The sequence below is a fragment of the Schistosoma haematobium genome, chromosome 1, assembly GCF_000699445.3.
Source record: "Schistosoma haematobium chromosome 1, whole genome shotgun sequence".
NCBI classification, from domain to species: Eukaryota; Metazoa; Platyhelminthes; class Trematoda; order Strigeidida; family Schistosomatidae; genus Schistosoma; species Schistosoma haematobium.
Genome location: NC_067196.1, coordinates 87,475,714 through 87,494,219, shown reverse-complemented (window position 1 = coordinate 87,494,219; position 18,506 = coordinate 87,475,714). Strand labels below are relative to the sequence as shown.

At 36.6% G+C, this 18,506-nt stretch overlaps 1 protein-coding gene across 2 annotated transcripts in view; it reads right to left on the bottom strand.

Moving 5' to 3' along the window:
- The window catches only part of USP21_1 (Ubiquitin carboxyl-terminal hydrolase 21), a 57,061-nt gene extending 45,088 nt beyond the window's left edge, over positions 1-11,973 (bottom strand). The window contains exons 1-4 of one of the 2 annotated variants that reach the window (XM_051209942.1): positions 11,345-11,973; positions 11,189-11,311; positions 4,903-5,256; positions 771-894 (exon numbers count right to left, since the gene is read on the bottom strand). In XM_051209942.1, coding sequence (XP_051075426.1) covers positions 771-894; positions 4,903-5,256; positions 11,189-11,311; positions 11,345-11,383 — 640 coding nt within the window. In that variant the 5' untranslated portion in view covers positions 11,384-11,973. The remainder of the gene's footprint in view (positions 1-770; positions 895-4,902; positions 5,257-11,188; positions 11,312-11,344) is intronic. The other variant, XM_051209943.1, reaches the window with a different exon arrangement.
- Between the last annotated feature and the right edge of the window lie 6,533 nt (positions 11,974-18,506).

Sequence of the window (18,506 nt, the reverse complement as noted above, 5' to 3'; positions counted from 1 at the left end):
AATAAAATATCAGTCACTAAAAAATAGTGTTTTTTACTGACATACCCAGTGTATTGTTAATAATCAATTTCAATGGTGGAAATCATGAGTCAATTGAAGCTAGATTACCATGGAAAACCTGAAAGCACTGGTTAAGCGCTCGCGCGTGAGACTGATAGGTCATGGATTCGAATCCCACGAGGCGGGATCGTGGATGCGCGCTGCTGAGGAGTCCCACAATAGAATGAAACGGCCGTCCAGTGACCCCAGGTTTTCCATGGTGATCTAGCTTCAATTGACTCATGATCTCAACCAATGGAATGAATAACTATAATATCCACAAAAACCCTTCTGATATTAATAATCAATTTATCAAATATTTTATAATGGTGGAAATTCCCATTCAAACGCTTAGTGAAAAAAAAATGAATAGAGAAAAGAAATATTTCTTCTCTTTATTCATATTTCTAGTAAATTCCTTATTTCTTAAAAAAAATAATAAACTACTAGTGATTATGAGGTCAGTAGACTAAATCTAAAATACCGAATAAAGATTATTAGACTTGATTATTGCTTCAATGAGAGACTCAAGATAACTAAGTAGTAAGTAGAGTATGTTTACCGTTTTGCAGAAATATAAGAGATACAAATATTATTACAAAAAGTTACATATTTATATTTAATCCATTTCAGTAATTTGTTCACTATTTTATATCACAGTTACTGACTATACATCGTTAGAGTTTACATACCAAAAAAAGAGACAAAATAACAATTCAAGTTCAACCTACAATGAAATAACATCCCATTCATGGAACTTGATTTATTGATGTCTTTGAGAAATCGATCTTCCAAGCAATACTCGGTAAGCGGAGCTGTATTACTTAAACATTGAAGAATCGAATTCATAAAACACTAAAATGAGAAAAAGGAGAAGGGAATTAGGGTATGAAAAGAGTCAGGTAATTACGTAAATAACATAGTATATGGTAAATAGTAAATCAACACAAAAAAATGTTCCGTTCGTTCTTATATGTATCATATTTCATAATGAAGCAAGTTATATTCAATGGAAATAGTGGACGACATTTATTGATTAGAAAATTAGGTCAAAGGATGATTGAGCAACTAATGTATACCATAAACTCATATATATGATAGTTAACAAGCAGTGTCTGAGCCCGGTTGAATAACGATTGTATGTTTGAAATAAAAAGAAAGTTAGCTAGAAACAAATTCAAGTAACCAATAAGTAAAAATAAAAGGTTTTCAGTATCGAAGACCTGGTTCTGATACAAAAATGTATTAAGTCATATCTTAATCGATCGTTCACTTATTATTTTCCACTAGATATTGATTTCAAGGATATTTTTCTCACATGCTTTTTTGTTCCATCGGTGAGACTATAATTTATGGACGATCTTTGAGCGACGCTAAACTAACCTTGAGAGTGTCCACCTACTTACTAGGGCTAAATGAGGGTTACAAAGCAGTTTGAAGAATAATGATTATGATTCACAGTTGATGGTTAGGGTTAGGAATTAGATTTAGAGTTTTCATCACGAATTGACATAAGCTATAATGCAAAGACTCTATTTAGCCAAATGGGTGAATGAATTTCGCGCCAAAATCTAAGACTCGTCATCGTAAATCTGATTGGTTCGTCCATAAATTATAGTCTCACCGATGTTGCTATTCAACTTGTTTATTTCATTGCATCGTGCTGATAAGATATGTAACGGGCTGACGCTCAATCTTACTGGACTCTATGTTAACTGTGACTGAGATTAATAACTTGAATCTCTTACCATATATATAATTTGTTTTGGGACCTGGTTCACGTGAGTAACCTACAAGTTTTGCCTACTGTAATCACTTAAGTAATATATCATATCCGCTGAGCTATCAAACACACATGGATTAGAAAACAAAAAATGTAACGTTTTAAATGTAAACAAGTTAATTAACCATTAGAGTATATAATAAAAGTTATTTATAACTAACTCAAAAGAAGAATAGATTTATAAATAACAGTTTTATCAACGAACAAATTCATCGAATTAGTTTTATTCACAGAAACAGATCTACCAACTAAAACAATCTACTTGTCAATAAAAATTTTTTACAATAAAAAAAGTTATTAATCTTCGAAATATTTTCTTAACACTAAATACTTGCCAAATTATTAATCGATTCCATGTTATTTTTAATCAACTCAATTTGAGTAGCAATTAACAGTATGTATGTGTGTATATATAACGATTTAGTTTAGTTTATATCAGTCAGTCAGTCAATCAGTTACAACATAAGATCAGGCACATATATGCATCGGTTCAAGTTGCCACATCTCATTAACACAACAAGATGAACACCAGATTCATAGAAGTAGTTACTTCAATGGTAGTAATATGTAACAGAAAGATTGTATATAAGCATATAATACAGGGAGAGAAAATTAGATCGTAGAAACAAAGGTATAAAGCGATTTTAATCTCATAGTTCAGGGGAAGACAAAGAGTACATACACCGATGCTATTGTGATCGATTCTGAGACATATCACACACACTTTCCAACCATTGGTTACGATAGTCACGCGGACCCCAACCAAGTAGTCTGCATCTACCAATATGGCTAAAACTAGAAGTTAGTGACTTCAAGCACTGATACCAAGTTTTGGTTTGGCCGCCACTAGCTTCCTCCCAAACGTCTCCAACACTAGTCAGCATTGCGCATCGTGGTAATCGGTGTTCAGGTATACGCAACACGTGACCCAACCATCTCAGTCGATGACGATTCACAACCTTATCAACTGATTTACCATCACTCCCAGCAGATGTGAGCTATATGGTATCAATTTGTATTGGTCAGTATTATCATAATTCACATATAATACCACAATTAAGAAGGATATTTAAATAATATCACAACTTTTTAGAAAAAAACCAAAAGTAAGTTGAAAATACTTCGAAAAGAACGAATGATATCAAAGAATGAAAAGTAATAAGTGAATTTAAGCTTAAAATTTTGAAGAAAATAGATAATGAATCCAACTGTGTAAATGAGATCAATTTGTGACATATCATTATAAGTCTACAATCATACACATATTACGATCATTGTGTGGATTTTAACCAAAAAGTTTTTATTTCAACTTATAAATACACCAAATATCTATGACTTCATAGTTGAATTTAATAGAAACAAATAAATCAATTAACATTAACTCTGTCGGCAAGCGAAAGAATTCCTAACTTTGTAGAAATGCCACTACTATCGGCATCTCAACAACATTTTACAAACCGCACCAATAAAAACAGTGTGTTGAACCAAGGATCCATGTATAAACGCATCAATGTTATGTATTACCTAACTCAGTAAGACAAACCAGAACTTTTTATATGCTGAGATTATTCTATTTCATTTTCTACATTTACTTAGTGTGTTATTAATATAACCTCTGGAAAGTGATGTATAAGTCATTAGAGAAACTAACTTTGAGTCTAGTTAAAACCATACATCCTATACCTTTTTATATACATATACATTATCCCGTTTCTTGTTTCCTCAGTAAATAAAGAGATTTTAAGAGTGACTATGAACCTACAACCATTATGACGAGTAATCTGAACGTCGAGTTGTAAAAATTTTTTTGACATAACATTGTCTTCTACCTAAACTTTACTCCATACAATGAAGAGTTAGGGGCGGCCAAACCGAAACGTGGCATCAGTGCTTGAAGTTACTAAATTCTGGTTTGAGCTAAGTTGGTAGATGCAGACTACTTGGTTGGTGTCCGCGTGACTATCGTAACCAATGGTTGGAGACTCTTGGTGACATGGCTCAGAATCTATCACAATGGCGTCGATGTATACACTCTCTGTCTTCCCTTAAACTATGAGATTAAAATCGCTTCATATCTTTCTTTCTACGAACTATCTTTCTTGCTGTACTATATCCTTATATGCAATCTTCCTTTAATATATTACCACCTCTGAATTAACTACTTTTATGAATCCGGTGTCCATCTTGTTGTGTTAATGAGATATGGCAACTTGGACCGATGCATATATGTGCCTGGTCCTACTTTGTAACTGACTGACTGACTGATACAATGAAGAGGGAAAAGATAGAAAAATTTTATTGTAAGTGTTAATCTTGTTTCAACTTTTTATCATTTTTTTAAATACTTTCCCATACCATACCATTATCACGTTATTTGATAGGATCTTTGCAACTATATTTTCATCTTTTTACAAAGATCTTTGATAATTAAATTTCACAGATTTTAAAAGATATAAAACCATTAGTTAATATGACCATTTAAAAACAATTAATATTTTCTTTATCAGTTTATTATACACTTCTTTATTAAGCGAATAATAACTTATTTTTTGATTGAGATCATGAACCGATTGATGTTAGACCACTGTTGGAAACCTGCAAGCACTGGACGGCCGTTTCGCCCTATTTTGGGACTCCTCAGCAGTGCGCACCCGCGATCCCGCTCGCGGGATTCGAACCCAGGGCCTTCAGTCTCGCGCGCGAACGCTTAACTGAAAAATCTCCACACCCCCTAAACTGATAATAACTTATTTGTTTGCTTATCTGATCGCTCAATGTGTCTTAAGTGAATTTAAGTGTTATTTGATTGATACCAACTAAAAACGTTTACATATTAATGCTAAATGCTAAAAACTAGCTCAGCGTTACTTTGAAAAATCAGTTTGCAGTAAATTATTTTATGAACGAATTTGTTACACATTTTTAGATTACAATAATTCTACATAAAATGTGTAAATCTATATACTGTAACACTTTAGAGATTTTACTTCGTTGAATTAATGGTAAAGCTATACGATAATTAATACTTCAGATTTTTTCAATTAAAATGTGTGCTACAAAGATGATAACATTTGACTTACAGTGTTTCCAAGATTGTTAAGGCCCACAAGTCCACCTCTGTGATATGAGTGATGAGAGTTTACTGGAAGACTGATTGGTGCACGAGGAGGATTAGCTACTGGAGAGTCCAAACAACGTACAGAATTCCTGCTGCTATAAGTGTTATTGATTTCCGAGAATTCCCGTCGATCTATAGACTGGAGATTTTTGGTCGAGCAATAATCAGTGTGATAACCGTTGCACAACTTTTTACTTGAATTAGTGCTTTCATTTAGATCAAGTTTTGAAAAGCGACCATTCAAGTCACTTGATCTGTCATTTACATTGCCACCGAGACTTGATGTGGTGCTATTCCATAATGTGGAACCTGATTTCTAAAACAAATAAGTAATAAGTAAGTATTCAAGCTAACACTTAACTTAAAAATGCAACGTTTAGATACGACACAGACTTTCGTACATGGACACAACTTAGGCAGCTTAAACGATAGTAGGACCGCTGCGAAATATCAAAGGGAATTTTAAACTAACTACCAGAGTTTCCAGCTTTAACTACAGAATTAATATGATCACAGGATGGGGTTTTGTTCCACAACGAAAGACACTATGTCACGCTGAAATAATGAAACGTACCTTAAACAATGAAATCAACTAAGTTGAGAATCACTGACTATCGCAGAATAGTAACCGCATGTTTTAAAATACCAAACAAATAGTAAATAAACAAACTTCGGGACTGAAATGCCCGAAGAATACTGATATATATATATATACTTATAGACGCTGACTGAGGGTATTTACAAACAGAACTGTTGTGACTGGAAACTTCTGAGACATAACTAAAAGAGGAAAATCAATATCACATTTAAAACTAAAGTGCTACGAAATAAATTAGAAAAATATCAATTCCATTAAGTTACCAGGACCGTATTTTATAGTGAATTATTGAGAACGATTCAGAATACTAGCGATGTTTTGCTGGTTTGCACTTTATAGTAAGGTTCTTTTTTAGAGGGCAGTGTTGCTAACCCTACTTCCTACCCTCCTTTACATGGGCTTGGGACTGGCTCTAGGCGATGTTAAGTGAGAATCAAAAAAGTTAAGGAGAACTGGTAATATTCACCTAAGTTACACACACAATATAGCAGTTGTAATAGCTCCAGAAATGCGGTGAAAATTATTCATTGCAAACACAAATTAATTTTATGTGCGTTGGGAAAGGTATTCATCTACTTTGGAAAAGCTTCATATGAAATGTAGAGTTAATGCTAACTATACTTAACCAGAACCAACAATTCAAGATGTCTAATAACAAGCACATAAAAAATATAGATGCGTGTAAATTTAGTCAGCCATATACAACGCAGGTCCTGGCACAAATCCTCATTGGCGTACGTTGCGACACTAATTTCAACTGAGAAACAACTAGACGATTGAAAAAACATCCACTGAAATGAAAATGGAGACATGCAAAATATAGCTTAAAAAATAAATGAGGCTAAAAATAAAGTGTATTGAATGACATTAAACCATAGGTTTAGAGTATAAATAAGTTGGTGCAACTGAGAATAATTTTAAGACATCTCACCCACCGTGGACTAAGATTATTGTTCTAGTCCCAATTAAGAAGACTACATATTTACACATGGTTCAAACCAACGACTGACAACTTCAATTGATATCATGTCTAGGTTTGACAGTTTATAAACATTTTCAACCGGTTGTAGCTGCCGGTATAGCACACTGATAAGTTCTTCGATGTACCCGATACACATTCAAACAACCTAACGAAGTTTCACCACAAGATTTCACTGAAAAGATGTGGTACTGATGATAATCCAGCTACAGACGTCTCTTATACGATGAAAGCTAAGAACCTTAGGAAAGAAATTTTTTGTTGAAAAAATTTTGATAGATAAAAGCGGACAGTAAGATGTTAACTTAGCACAAATACTTTTCTTCCCATAGCTAAAAACCAAATATTGCTTCGAATTTCAAGTCATTCATAACCTGAAATGATACATATGAAGTGAACAGCAAAATGTCTCAAAGTGAGTTTCAAATGGGCTTCAAAAAAGGCAGTGATTTTGTACTTGCTGTGATTATCCTTGCTTTTGTGTAATTGTTACATCAAAACGCCACTACACATTCTTGGTCTATATCAAAGTACTTTAGTTAAGGTTTGAAATCTTGCTAAAGTTTGTCTTGTGGTACCCTTTTACTCGTTGACTGACACTTGTGTTCATACTGTGATCATATTGTGTTTTACACCTTAATTTGACTAAAATGGTTGGTAGTACTCACAAATGTGGACAACCAAACTGTTTGTTCCCTGTGGAGGAAGGAATGCAGTGTGATGAATGCAAAAAGTGGTTCCATAAGATGTGCACTCGTTTAAGTCCCACCGCATAAAAAAGGTGTTCGAAGCCTAACTCACATTGGCTTTGCATGTTTTGATGTGCAAATTAGACGTTACTAATACAGGAGGCTATGAGCCTATTGGTTTTGACCTGTAAAAAGAACGATGGCGCATGCTCTGATAATACGAGCACTGACAGTGACGAATGTGTCAGTGTATTACGTGCTGTTACGAGAGGACTCAAACACCCGACAGTGACTGACGGAAAAGTGAAATCTCCGTTAACATTAACGAGGGGGGTAGTATCAACTGACACTAACATTGGTAACCATGCACATCTAATGGAAACTGAAGATCTGGATAAAACCGTTACCGTTCCAAATAGTCCCAGTGTCCTGAGGGATGAAAAATGGACTACAGTACGGAGAAAACGAAACAAAAAAAGCTGTAGGCAGTGCGCAGGTGGTTAGCAAGTCATTGTGAGCAAATTGCTGGAGTCAAACAACTCTGATCCCAAAATTAGACACGCGCATGATTTAGAGAAGCTGGGAGAATATATTCGTAGTATCTTACCAGATAACTCTAAAGGCGTTCAAGTAAAAAAAACTGGTTAGAATAGGCAAGAGGACCAAGGACAATGTTGAACCCCGACCATGCAGACTCCTTAAGGTAGTTCTAGGATCGGAGAAGCAACGTCATCTCCTGTTAAGTAGCGCTCGTTGTCACGATAATTCCGACATCCGAGTTAGACCTTATATGTCTCTCGAAGATAGAATAAAAAGGAAGAGAGCACTAGTTGAACTAGAAACCCGTCGGCAAAACGGCGAAGAAAATCTCCGGCTAGTGGGTTTTCGGATAGTCAGGTCTTGGAAGCGAATGCTACCAAGGCCTGTGTGGATAGGCTGTTCTACTTAGGAGTTTTATATGCCAACGCTCGTAGTCTACGAAATAAGTTCTATGAACTAGAAGCATTAGTGGACAGATTAAAACCACTCATTGTAGCAGTGACAGAAACTTGGTTAGTCCATGACTTAGACATTACTCCTGAATTATCCGGATATCATTGCATCAGGAGTGATAGACATAGATGTAGAAAAGGAGGCGGCGTCCTGTTATATATAGCCAATAATATAAATATCCGCTCCTCTGCTAGCGAATCCTATGATGGCGGTACTTGTGAAGTCATTAGCTGTAAATCGGCTATCGAATGTAGTACATTTATGCTCGGTGTCATCTATCGCAGCCCGATCTGCTTAGCTGATGACTTTATTTTAGAGCACATTCATCTTTGGAGTGAAAATACCAGATGCTTGATAAAAGGAGACTTTAATGGACCTGATATTAATTGAACTGAGATGACTACGGAAGGATCTATAAAATCCTTTGATAGTAGGTTCCTGGTAACAATAATGGAGCATGCACTAGTGCAGCATGTATCCCAACCCACACGTTTTGGTGTTAACCAGGGTTCTTCTCTGCTGGATTTGGTAATCACTCATGAGACTGAGGATATTGTCGACTTAAATATTCTTCCACCGTTAGTAAACAGCGATCACGCTGTTTTGTCATTCGCGTTTAGAACTAGGGACATGTTATACGATCAGGTTACACCGCGCCCAAATGTATGGAAAGCTAACATATCAGCCATTCAGGAATGCGCTGCTAAGACAGATTGGTTAGTAGATACTAGCTCATCAGTTGAAGAAGCATGGTCTGTTTTAAAGTTTAGTTTAGTTACGTCCCCGTTCATAACATATCTGGTACTGCGAAGACCGAATAACAGTCCACCATGGATAACTAAAATAGTCGGGAAACTTCTTAGAAAAAGGAAGAAGCACTGGAATGTGTTCATCTCTACTGGCTTAGAACAATACAGATCCAGTTATTGTAAGATTAAGAATACCTGCAAAGCGTTAATAAGTAAGACTAGACGATCATATAAAAAACAATTGGTTAGAGATTCTAGATATAGTCCGAAACGGTTATTCTCGTATTTAAAAAGGCGAACTCAGAGAAGCGATGGAATCCCATCACTTTTGATACAAGAAAATCCGTCAATCTTGGCAAAAGGTGATACCGAAAAAGCTGAAGCTTTATCGTGATATTTCAGTAAAGTGTTTTCTATCAGTAATGAGGAACGACCAAAGATTCATTGTGATCGCGGCGGCTCGCTGATGGACTCCATAGTCATTGAGAAAGGTGCTGTTTTAAGGCTACTTCAGGATCTCAAACCTGATAAGTCCAGTAGTCCTGATGATATTCATCCTAGGATTATGAAAGCCATGGCAGATGTAATTGCTGAACCATTAGCGATACTGTTTGACACGTCTCTGAGGCAGTCCAGACTGCCCAGAGACTGAGAAGACGCTATAATAAATCCGGTGTATAAGGCTGTGAGTAGGGATTTAGGTAGTAACTATAGACCTGTTAGCTTAACTAGTGCAGTTGTAAAACTGACGGAAAAAATCATTCGGATATCTGTTATAAACTATGTGGAAGGACATAATCTTTTCTCCAGGGGACAACATGGTTTTCGGAGAGGCCTATCATCCTTGGCAAATCTCATTGCAAGAGAAGATTGGGCTGCTGCAAAAGATCGGAATATTTCTGTGAATGTGATCTTCATAGATCTAAGTAAAGCCTTCAATAAGGTCTCGCACTCTGGTCTTAAATTCAAACTGGAACGTTTTGGAATCCATTATACAGTCGTAGATTGGATAAGTAACTTTCTCCATGACAGGAGACAAAGGGTAACGGTAAATGGGGCTCTCTCCTCGTGGGTACCTGTAAAAAGTGGAGTTCCTCAAGGTACAATCCTCGGTCCTCTTTTTTTTACTTTATGTAAACGGATTACCAACTATAGGAAAATCATACGTTCTACTCTTCGCCGATGACATAAAAATTTGGAGATCCATACACAGTATGTCGGATAGGATAGTATTGCAGAATGATCTTAGCTCACTGGTGGCATGGTTGGACAGGTGGTCGCTAGAATTAAATCCTAATAAGTTTGGTGATGCAATTAAATAACTATGATGAACCGTATCACTATAAAATATGTGAATTCGTGCTACCCAAAGTAAGAAACTATGAAGATTTAGAAGTCATATTAAGCTGTGATCTCAAAACCACTAGTCACTGTAAGACTGCTGCTGCGAAAGGCTATAGGGTATTATGGTTTATTCGTGGGTCTTTCGAGTATTTAGATGATGAAATGTTTAGATTATAATACCCGGTTTATGTGCGACCACATTTAGAATATGGGATTCAAGCAGAGAGTCCTTGTTTCAAGTATGAAGCAGAGATGCTGGAAAGAGTCCAACGACGAGGTACTAAGATGGTACAAGGTCTATCTAGCCTATCTTATGAAGACAGACTGAGAAACCTTAAATTATTTCCGTTATCTTACCGTAGAGTACGGGGTGATCTAATATTGGCTTATCGTATACTGAACGATGACCTCGGTATTAACATGTCTTATCATTTACTTCCGTTTAGGACTGATCATTTAAGAGGACATTCGAAGAAAGTTCAAAAACCGAGATCAAATCGTTTACGTCTGGAGTTTCGTTTCTCTCACCGAGTAGTGAATTACTGGAATTCTCTAACGGAACACGTAATATCAGCACCTTCTGTTAATATATTCAAAACGAGATTGGACCTACACAGTATTACAAACTGCAAGGATTATTATAGTTTGATAGACCTCCTAACCTTATTACTGAACGCTGAAGACTGACTACCTCAATAGTATCATGCAGAATGAGATTTTCCTTATTAACAAGAAAGACTTCAAGTACTATAACCATGGAAATTCAATTCAAAGCCACAAAACCATGCGGTGTGTAGTTCGGTGCTTGATATTTACTTTGAGTAGAACCAAACTTTTACCAATAGTTAACACGTGAATTATAGGAACATTAGAAATCTAAAGGTGATTAAACTCACAGGTCCCAAGCTAATGGCTGATCTATAGTAAGGAGGAGGAGAATCAGTATGTTTGGGGAGGCGATTAACGGACAACATATACCTGGGCTGAGAGCCATAATTCCTGATACTACTCCCCTGAACCTAAAATTATCTTAAAACACTAAAACTTCTTACCGATAGCTTGAAATCAGATTGTTTACTCATGTCGTCCATTATAGCATTTATAATAAATGCATTAAGCAAGGTGTTTCTAGAGGAGTAAAAATCCCATAACTCTGCATTTATATGTGACAAAAGACAAGAATGTAATCCAGCTAAGACTAAATAAGCCAAAAAATTGAATGTCTTCAAATTACAACGAAATCGTAAATACTGTGTGGTTGCTTTGTGTTATTACTGACAATTTTTCAAAGTAGCATCAATCTGTTTATAATATTTGTATCTCAGTAATTTAGGTAACAAAATGTGAGTGGTCATAAAACTAAAAATCCCGCCTTCAACAACCTTCAAGGCACCATAGGAACAGTAAAATTTTGAGATAGCAATGAATAAAATTCTGAAACCAACCGAAGGAGTACAAACCAGATGATTAGTATCTCGAAGTTTGACATAATCTGTAATATGCAGTTTATATGTTTCAATTTCACCAATGATCATGTTGGAAGTAGACCCATTCATTATTAGCTTATTTATCACACTCGAAAAGGACTGACGGAAAGGTTAATACGACTTCACTAGCAGTATCACCGACACTAAAGCGTTCTAAATATATCTTCAGACTCTTTTTGCTGACTTTTAGTTTGACTGGGTGTGGTATGTTCCATTACATAGGTGTTACGGACAACAGTGTTGTCAAGTCCGAGCTGCGATAAATAAATAGTTCTGCATGTCTTCGGCATTGATGCTGACCACGTTAGTTTTGCTAAACACACCTAGCTTAAGGCGCTTGGTCACACATCCTCGTCAGATCAGTAATGGGTACTCCATACTAAGCATCTCTTACAACCGTTCACCAGCTTTGATCAAACGCTTCCCGATATATCTATGGCTTTCCAAATATATTTTCAAACCTCTTCGTTTCTGACTTCTAATAAAGGTGTTGCGTGTGAAGTTGTTGTCAAAATCCGAATACTTGCGGTATATTTGAGATTAATAATCAATGCTGATATTGACACTATATTTGGTTTAAATCATCACTATCATTACTATTATTATTATTATTCGCATTCAACTGTAAATCACCAACGGAGAACACTGATGTCGAATGGTTGTGAGCCTACTCGAGTCAGGCGGGATTGGTGTAATCAACAGTTCACAATCAGCACACTACTTGGATTACCCATTCGTCGTATAAAGGTACTAAGTCTGCTTTGAGGACGTAGTCGCGAGAATATATTAGTAAGAATGGGTGTGGAGAAGATACTGAGATCGCCACCGCACGGGACGGTCCACGTCATACGATTAACAGATGAGCGTCGGTCGTCCGTAACATTGAGGGGGATCGATAAACTGTGACACAACTTCCGGATGATTTGGCTAGAGCTCAGTGACATTTCACTGGTTCGACACAACTTACTGGTACATAAGCGTTCTTACGAAACCATTCTGGGTTTTCTTAGAAACTTAATTATACAGTAGGATGCAGTAGGATTTAATTGCAGAATAAAAGTTTATGCAGTAATAGTCCAGTATGATTCGGTGAAAGTCCTAAGTATTTGCACAGAATAATCGTGGAATATCAATTTTCATGGATCATATATAGGGGGTGTAGAGAGAGTGAATCTGGACATTCAATTTAATTACAATACAAGGTGTTCTTATTCGTAAACTTTGGATGGCCATGTATAAAATTTCTTAAGAAGAAAGAGAGAAAAATCGGGAAGTTATGGAGAAAATAAAATCTTATGTGCCAGGGGATCAATCATGATAATAATAAGAGTATAAACATAAGCAGACTTTGGATACGTTTTTGAAGAAAGCAAAAGGTTAATTTGAAAGTTGGTCAACGACTTCACCGATGTTCTGTACGTATGAGTTGATTTCCAAAAGCACTTCATTTCTTCCAGAACTATCGCTGGTGATTTGCTACGTGCTCACTGCATGCTGATCGAAACTTGTAAGAGAAGAGGAGGTGAGTGCTACTTAACACCATGTTGATGAGATACGATTTTCCATGTTCTGCCCGACTATCAGGTGCTCAAACAAGTGAGTCGCCGTCAAGTAAGAAATAACGAAGTATCTACTTCAAAAGCAATGATGAAAATCAGTCAATCCTGAAGAACTGCTCCACTGCCTGTATAAAATAACAAGGTGTAAAAGGGAAATACACAAATACAATTGATAATTGTCCGGTTTCAGGTAAATGTTTGTCTTCCAGAACGGATTTGCCATCAGGAATGAAAAAGACACGGTGTAGACATCTTGTGCACGAATCGTATTAAAAGGAAAAATGTGTATGTGTGAAGTTATCAGAGGTCCGACTCCTCACCAATCTTGATCAAATATATGGCCTTGAGTCTATGATGACCACTTTTTATAACCGGGTTCGTAGCCGCGGCTGAACAAGAGTACTTCCGATCCAAAACAGCAGAATATACAGTTAGGAAGAAAAGGAAAATTACAGAAATTACGAGGATTGAGTGGATTTTTTTATGTCGGCGACATAATCGGAGTCCTACAGATAAACCATTTGATGGCTTGATATAGGTATGCATGCTATATCGATGCTATATCTCCTCAAGTCACCTTGGTAACGAGTTTGAAGGTGCCACAAGTACTCGCAGTGGGACAACATCTTAACCAGCTACACCTTCTATAATCGAAACGTGCCAACCCAATGAATTCAGAAGTCAGAAACAAAGATGTTTGAAGATGTATTTCAGTTTTCAATGATAAATTTTGTAGTTTGGTGGACCTGTGTTAATCTTGACGGTTTGCCTTCCAATTAAGGTCCACCTTCTCCTTGAACATGTTTACTGAATCGGCTGATGCCACTTGTTCGGGTAAGGCCTTCAGGTCATTGACGATGAGATGAGAAAAAAGGTACACCACATTAAGTTTATTAGAACGTAGTTTGTGAGTGTTCTTGCTATGACCTCGGAGATTATTAGTGCCGGAGGGAGCAAAAAGATGAAACATATTAATACCCAAATCGCAGTTAATGATGAGAATTTCCAGTGTAAGGTCACCTCGTGTCCTACGATACGACAAGTTGATAAACTATCCACATATCGGGAAGTGACCAATCTAATCTGACTCGCTATTTTAGGAGAAGTTGGGCACAGCGTACCCACTCGTGATCTGGTGCGTATGCCTAACCAAGCCCCTTCAGCTAGATGAGTCCATTAAAACTAATGTGGTCGGAATCAAATGTCGAAGTCTTACAAAGCTATTGCTTTTGCGGATATATTTACCTCTACAGATCACTCCCCCTTCTAGTGGGGTAGTGATGGCCCTAAGATGTGAACAGACAGAAGTTTAAACTCAATGAGTTTGTCGTTGGTGAACACTCTCCTGATAGGTTGCAATGTTCAGCAGCGTCTGGTCTTCTTCTTTTGCTATAAAAAGACATTGAGTACAATGCAGTAATGAAGAGCCATGCCATCCGACTGAATTGAAATAATTCTTTTCGCCCTCTCCATCATTGACCTTCTCTTTATGTCAGTTGTTGAATATAAGTCTTTGCAGAAATTATATGCTCGGCTTCAAAGTTCGTGTGGTTAGGGTGCAATGCCACTACAATACTCTCCCGCCAGAATCAACGTGACATTGGCTGGATACCAAGTTGTATAGGTCTGTCGCGCGCCGGAGGTTACCGAGAACAATAAGAATCCCCGGTATTGACAAGCAGAAAGAAAAATCAAAAAGAAGGCGGCAGTAATTGATGGGGAAATAGGTGTATCAATTTCAAATGCTTGGTTTAATTCTTAACACTAGCAAAATGAAAATCTACGTGAAGATTATTCAGGAGTTAAAAAACAGATTACAATATTCAGGTACGATTTCGTGTAGAGATATTTTAATAAGTCGCAGTAAGATGCGTAGCAATAGCCAATAGTTAATAGCTTAACTTATAGGTAGTACACATAAGTTGTTCTTAGAAATTCAAAAATAATCAATATTGTGGAAGTGTTGCTAGTGGTATTATTCTCATTTGAAATTATAAAGTTAGTTTACGTTTGTTTTGGCATGGTGTGCCTATGAGTTGAATTCTAACTACATCTGCATTAGTAGGCTAACTGAAAGAACAAAAGCATTACCATGGAGAGGAAGAATTCCAACTAGTGTTGCAGTTAGTTTGTCAAGTTTAACACTGTTTATTTAGTCGCAGGGAGATTTTTCTTGACCTCATTATTATTTGACTGTGATATGATTTAATAAAACTGCTAATATATATGAATGGTCACCAGAAATTCTTTAACGTAAAAATGTTGATAATTGTGTGCATTTTGGCAGATGACTAAGAGCAATTCGTTGAACATGAATGTATTCGTGAGAGACATGTTCTGGACTCAATGTTCAGACTTGCGATGGTGTATACAAGTTAGTTGCAAGTATCGAGTTCCGCATAAGGCAGAAAACGACTTATTTGAAATTGAGTGATTATAAGCCGTTGAAATTGGAGATGCCACAGGTATTCGGAGTTCGACAACGCTTTAAATAGTAACACCTTCTAATATGAATCATACCCACCAAGTGAAATCAAAAGACAGAAGTGAGGAGGTTCGAAGATATATTTGACAGACTATCAATATATCGAGGAACGTCTGATCTAATCTGGCTAGCGACTGCGAGGGTTGTTGAGCACGGCGTTCCCACTCGTGATCTGGTGCGGATGCATGACCGAGCGCCCTTAGGTAGGTGATTCCACTAAAACTAGTTTGGTCAGCATCCATTATCGAAAACTTACAGAGCTATTTATTTTGGGGATTTATTTACCGCTACAAAATTAACACAACAAATGTGCCATAAATGTTTGACATGATGCTGTGCGACACTTCCGGCTAAATAAATTTCTACAAGCTGATAGTCAACGAGTGATGACTATGTGATTATCAGGAAGAACATAAGTTGTAGCCAAGGGGACTACAACTCCCGACTCACGTCTATGATAATCGTTTGATCCTTGGTCAGTATTGGTGTTTTCAGGTGATTTGTTCTACTGTTTACACTGGTGATTTACATGCGTGGTTTTATCACTAAACCTCCAACCAGACTGACAAGGTTTTAAGGTATTTGCCGAATGAGCAACAAGCTAAAATCCTCCGTAATGGATAAGGATAACGAGGAAACAACACTACTTTATGATAATTAAAAGCAAATTTGTTGACTGATTTTGTCAATAGTTTCATCAACTCTATCAATCATATTATGTGATTGTCAAGTCATGACAATTCTTCATGACGAAGTCCAGAAACCATTATGTTTAACAAGTTGTAGAGTTGATTGGGAATTAGCAAGTGGATAATATATATTGTTGTTTTAGGTGATTCTGAAATAGCAGAAGTTTGTAGCGTTACCGCATCCGAGGTGTGTGATTACATCAACTAGTGCAATTCAAAATTATCCATCTACATATTGTTAATTTTAAGAGTGGGCTCAGGATTTTTTATTTCAAATGCCTGTTTAGTCGACAACTGCCTGGTTGGTTAGTCATTATTGAAGATGGCACAGGTATACAGTATTTGATAACGCTTTTACCAGTAACATCTAATATAACTCGTACCCACCAAAAGAAATCAAAAGACAGAATCGAGGAGATCAGAAGTTGTATTTGACGATTGCCAATATGTCGGAATTGTCTGATCTAGTCTGGCTAACGACTGCAGTAGGTGTTGAGCATGGCGTTCCCACAAGTGATCTGATGCGGATGCATGACCGAGCGCCTTCAGCTAGGTGAGTCCATTAAAACATGTGGTCAGCATCCAATGTCGAAAACTTACAGAGCTATTTATTTTGGGGAATTATTTACCGCTACATTATACTGGTGTAATAGTGCAGTAGTGAGGTAATCTTATTATCTGAACCATGTTACAAGTATTTTTAAGGCAACTAAAGTGATATCCCAATTCCTAAATGCAAATACACATAGCAATAACGACTATAATGGATTTAGTTGAATATGTTGAGGACAGTTCAAATAATTGCTAAATTCAAATAGGATAGAGTTATGATACAATGCATGTATAGGTTAGGTTAACGTGCCCATTTATATGAAATACAAAATTAGAAAAATAAACTTGGCGAAAATTTCTTTTAAAGTTCAGACATAAGGAATTACAGTTAAAAGACGGGTATAATATAGAATTTCATAAATGGTTGCCGTAGCTATCCTTGTAAATTCATGAATATGTAGCAACGATGGTTAGAACTAAAAAGTATCAAATTAATGTTCAGTCTAATGCAGTTCTTCTGAAAACGACACACTCATAATGGTATGTCATTTAAAGTTATGAAATATATCTTCTATCGAAAACAGTTTGGGAAGTGGTTCATATAAAATATATACGGCTAGTCCAAGTGAAAATGCATATATGTTAATAAATACCAAATAACATGTCAAACCCTCCTGGATTAGTTTTGGGATTTAGATTATTCATTAGATTTGACATATATAAGGCTATTTACAGCTAGTGGTAAAATGCAGTGTTGCATCTAATTTCAGTATGCTTGATGCTGTTGACCTTTCATTTGCTCGACTTAGAACAAATGAAGGAGCCCAGATAATTATATGGCCGTCACTGTATGAACCATCTAAAATGACCATATTATTGCAGAAAATTTATTGTTTAAACTCACCGTATGTTTCTGGAGTATTGTCTTCGTTGTTTGGCAATGGAACGTGTGTACTGTATGATAAGACAGGTTTAACGAAAACATCAGTTGATTGAGGTCGAGTGGAAACAAGTTTACCTGAACGCATAGCATTTGTAAATCTGCAATTGTAAGGGTTTAGATCCGTATTCGTTGAAAAAGGTGAAGGATCCACGAATTCCCCCTGGATGTCTGAGTTTCGTTGCGTAAACAAATCGTACCGTAATGTATCCAACGTCAATTTTCATTGCATTGCAAACACCCAGTGACACGAGTGGGAGAGCGTCGGTCTACTGTAAAACGTTTGCAGTTGAGAGTAAATCATTTAACTGACAGTGAAATCATCCCACCAACTTGTTAGCTTGTAGGTTGCAGGCGGTCGTTCGGAATCGTGTGATTCCTAATAGTGTAGTAGGACAACGGAAAAGTCCAGACTCGAAATGAGGATTTATTTACCGCTACAGGCGTCACGTCTAGGCATAGTTGAAAAGCTCAGATTTCTGGAACTTCTTACCCAAAGACT